This window comes from Mustela nigripes, chromosome 7 (assembly GCF_022355385.1).
Source record: "Mustela nigripes isolate SB6536 chromosome 7, MUSNIG.SB6536, whole genome shotgun sequence".
NCBI classification, from domain to species: Eukaryota; Metazoa; Chordata; class Mammalia; order Carnivora; family Mustelidae; genus Mustela; species Mustela nigripes.
The window spans coordinates 117,760,233-117,764,391 of NC_081563.1; the positions used below are offsets into that span (position 1 = coordinate 117,760,233).

Consider the following 4,159-nt stretch of genomic DNA (forward strand, 5'->3'; position numbering starts at 1 on the left):
GGTCCCGCAGGAAGAGCCCCCCGCCCGAGGCGGCGACAGTCCTCAGCTACGGGCTCCCGGAAGTTCTGCTCCGCGCCCCGGAAACAGTTCCTCCGGTCGCGGGCGCGCTCCGCCTCGCGTTCTTTGTGAGACGTATTGCTGAGCGACCGAACCCGCGAACGAGGTGAGGTGGGGGGCACCGCGGCGCGGGGACCCGAACACTAAGAGGGTGATGGAGTCGGGTTACACGCTTATTTTCCTCCCTGGACTTCCCCGAACCCTTGGATCCGCTCCCCACCCCTCCCCCTCCGGCCCCCGCCCTACTCGGGGCCGGCGGCTAGGCCCACACTCCCCTAACCTTCGAACCCCGCAGATGCCGGTGGCCGTGGGGCCCTACGGGCAGTCCCAGCCGAGCTGCTTCGACCGCGTGAAGATGGGCTTCGTGATGGGCTGCGCAGTGGGCATGGCGGCCGGGGCGCTCTTCGGCACCTTTTCCTGTCTCAGGTGAGGGGCGCGGGCGGTGATCTCTGGGCGGGACTACCGGACCTGCCCGTCCCGCGCCTCTTGGCCGGCAGCCTGGATAGAGCCTACTTCGTTTCAGTTACCTTGCTGTCCTTTAACGAGCGAGACAGATTTCCTACTCACCTTCAGTCTGCAAGGAAAGGTTGGAAGCCTCGGCGTTTGAGAATACGAGTTCTGACTCAAACTGAAAGTCAGAAATTCTGACTCTACTCCTTCTGTAACCTTAAGCACGTTGGAGTCTGGGTTTCCTTAAGTGTGGAAAGAGGTCAGTAACATCTACCTCATAGAGTTGTAAGGATCTAATCCGAGCACACGTACCAGAGAATGTGGCATATATTAAGTGCTCAATAAATGGTTGTTGCTACTGTCGTGCTATTTTTATTTCTAATTGCGCATCGTGAAACTAAGTTGAGCAATTTTACTGTCCGGCAAACAAGATATAGATACGAAGCAGATAAACTCTAAATCTACACCCTAAATGTCATTTTCACGTGTAGTAATTATTCCTTTTCCACAGTGTAAGTTACCATTTACTGAGCACTTACCCAGTGTGAATCACTGGTCTAAATGCTGCATGTGTTCTCACAACAATCCCGTGGTTATGATCCCCATTTCAGAGTTAGCACAGCCTGTAAATTGCAGAGCTGAGGCATGAACACAGATCGTCACAATCATTGCTTTAAACCGGGAAACCATCAGAAAGACAAATGTCTTTATTGGAGCGTATGGATGTTTTATACATAGATTATATCCTGGAGGTAAAAGCAAAACAAAAAATTAGTGTCTCAATCTACTTTGCATCAGTTGCCTCCCACAAACTGAAGGCAGGTCATAGGATATTCATCAGAATACCCTTATAGACCCTGATGCATTGTTTTCTTAGTTATTACCCACCTCAGGTGGGAAGATAATGTCTTGGCAGGCTTCAAGAGTAATTTACTAGGAAAACAAATTGGAAAAGGGCAGTTAATGCCATTTCTTGTATTTTTGTTCCCAGTTGGCCCCATCTTCGTTTCCTCCTCTTTTAGGATTGGAATGCGGGGTCGGGAGCTGATGGGCGGAATCGGGAAAACCATGATGCAGAGTGGCGGCACATTTGGCACATTCATGGCCATCGGGATGGGCATCCGATGCTAATCAGAGCAATGGTTGCCCAGTTCAGCTACCCCTTCTCATCAGTCCCAGCTCATGTACTATAATAAAACAAGTCTTTGAGTAGTCGGGAGTGTGTTAAAGGCATTTTTTTCTTCACTTTCCACCTATAACCCATCTTAGAGAAAGGCGGGCCAATGAGTAGGTTTGTGGTCTGTTTCTTAAATCCTGTTAATCCAAAATCCATGCCTGGAACTTACTGTGGATTCTAATAAACTACTATTCAACCCCATAAGGTTGATGCTGTTCTCACCATTTTAAAGATTTATTTATTTGACAGATCACAAGGAGGTAGAGAGGCAGGCGGGGATGGGGGACAGGCTCCCCGATGAGCAGAGAGCAATGTGGGGTTCTATCCCAAGACCCTGGGATCAGGACCTGAGCCGAAGGCAGAGGCTTTTTATTTTTTTTTTTTATAAAGTAGGGTTGTTTTTTGTTTTTTAAGATTTTATTTATTTGACAGAGAGATCACAAGTAGGCAGAGAGGCAGGCAGAGAGAGAGAGAGGAGGAAGCAGACTCCCTGCCGAGCAGAGAGCCCAATGTGGAACTCGATCCCAGGACCCTGAGATCATGACCTGAGCCGAAGGCAGCGGCTTAACCCACTGAGCCACCCAGGCGCCCCAAAGGCAGAGGCTTTAACCCACTAAGCCATCCAGGTGCCCCTGTTCTCACCATTTTAAAGGTGAAAAACAGTCTAGATTTCCTCAAGATTGCACTGCACAAGGTAGTGTTAACCCAAGTCTAATTTCCAAAGTTATGCTTCAAAAATTATCCTTCAGATTTTGTGCAGATTTCAGAAAAACAAATCATCCACTGGAAATCAAATTCAACAAACTGACACAATGTAACTTAATGTCATAAACCTCCCAATTTTCTAACCAACTATACAGGAGTAGGTCTATTTTATAAAATGACCCCCTTCTATATACACACACTTCAGTTAATTGGGCTCATAAAATCGGTTCTTTGTAATAAGGCCAAGCACCTCTCCCCTACTCCAGCCACACAGCCCTTGACAGACTTTGCTTTGAACTGAATTGCCCCTCAAGGAAAATGGTAACATAATGATGGACATAAGAAACTACAGTGCAGGGGAGCCTGGGTGGCTCAGTGGGTTAAAGCCTCTGCCTTCAGCTTGGGTTATGATCCCGGGGGTCCCGGGATATAGCCCCACTATCCCCAAAACAGGCTCCTGCTCAGCAGGAAGCCGGCTTCACCCTCTCCCACTGCTTTTGTTCCCTCTGTGTGTCTGTCAAATTCTTTAAAAAAACAAAAACAAAAATACACTGGCATTATTTGGGGGGGTCATAAGGACACTACCAAAATAGCTACAGCAGCTAGCTTTTCCAGTGTGGGATGCTGTCTCAGGAATGGATTACTTCTAACATTCACTTTGAATTCACATAAATTACTTTGTCACACTACTCAGATTACTTGTACATTTGCTTTAGTATCATTTACAACCCAAATTTTATTCTGTGGCAGTAGGGAAATGTTTTAACACCACCTCTTTTTATCATGAGATTATAATTAAGTTTGCTGCCCCAGCTCCCCAGGAAGTAATGACAGAACAAAGCAGATAGAATATCAATCAAGAATAAAAAATTTAATTATGAAGATACTTTGGGAAAGAAAAAACTGTTAAAGTAGTAAGTCTGCCCCCCAAAACACTGCTGCCTATTGTTGAAAAATAAACTTGCATCTTGAAAATTTTCTTTAGGTTCAGTAACTGAAGCAATTATGTAATTTTCAGTATCCATCAGAAAGGATTGGTTGGTATAAAATCGTGATGCCTCCAGATTCAACTGATTATTTTCACAAATGAATAAACCTATAAAATTTGTGCCTTACCACTAATAAATCAATAGAGTAGAAAGCAGCAGGTGAGGAAATCAATACTGGAAGTTAATCATTCCATCAGGAGCAACATGGCCTATTCAAAGGTTCAAGGTAGATACAAAACCTCGAAGCAGAGTTCAGAATATAAATGGCTTGTTGCCTAATACACTTAAAGCTCAATTCCTTAATAAAATAACATGCAGCTCAATCAGTTTGGGAAAATCAGTTAAATGTTTCAACTTTTAACCATTTTGGTATTTAAATAGTGAAACATTTTTTCAGAGATGACCTAACATAGTAGAGACTTAAGAATACCCAGGTTTAAGGGCTAAATAAATTTCATTTTCTTGTTGGAAAATCCCTAAGGTTTTGATTCATTACCCTAAATAGTAAAATGCTAAAATATGGTGAAATGGAGAAATGTACAAAACAACTTTTTTGTTTGGGCAACAATCTTCCCAAACTCTCTGCACACTATGCAATTTCCCCAAGAAGGAAGTCTTGAATAACTACTAAAAGTCAAAGAAACTAATATTCTACTTTCAAGTTTCTATGACTTCAAAACATTTCAAAAATGAAGATTTCTTGTGGCCTTTTTAAGAGAATTTTATTTGAGTGGTTCTTACAAAGGTTGTTGCAATATGAAAGTCATTTGTTTGATAGAAA

At 43.9% G+C, this 4,159-nt stretch overlaps 1 protein-coding gene across 1 annotated transcript; it reads left to right on the forward strand.

The window, feature by feature from the left end:
• Positions 1 to 70: 70 nt before the first annotated feature.
• Positions 71 to 1,721, forward strand: ROMO1 (reactive oxygen species modulator 1). Its single transcript, XM_059406908.1, has 3 exons — positions 71 to 163; positions 353 to 483; positions 1,530 to 1,721. Exons 2-3 carry the CDS (start codon positions 353 to 355, stop codon positions 1,636 to 1,638), a joined length of 240 nt encoding a protein of 79 aa, XP_059262891.1. The 5' UTR covers positions 71 to 163; the 3' UTR covers positions 1,639 to 1,721.
• The last annotated feature ends 2,438 nt before the right edge of the window (positions 1,722 to 4,159 follow it).

Excerpts from the sequence above, each read along its gene's own strand:
- ROMO1 (XM_059406908.1), top strand. The coding sequence starts at position 353 with ATGCCGGTGGCCGTGGGGCCCTACGGGCAGTCCCAGCCGAGCTGCTTC. Across the intron at positions 484-1,529 it reads GGCACCTTTTCCTGTCTCAG|GATTGGAATGCGGGGTCGGG; the intron begins GTGAGGGGCGCG and ends CTCCTCTTTTAG.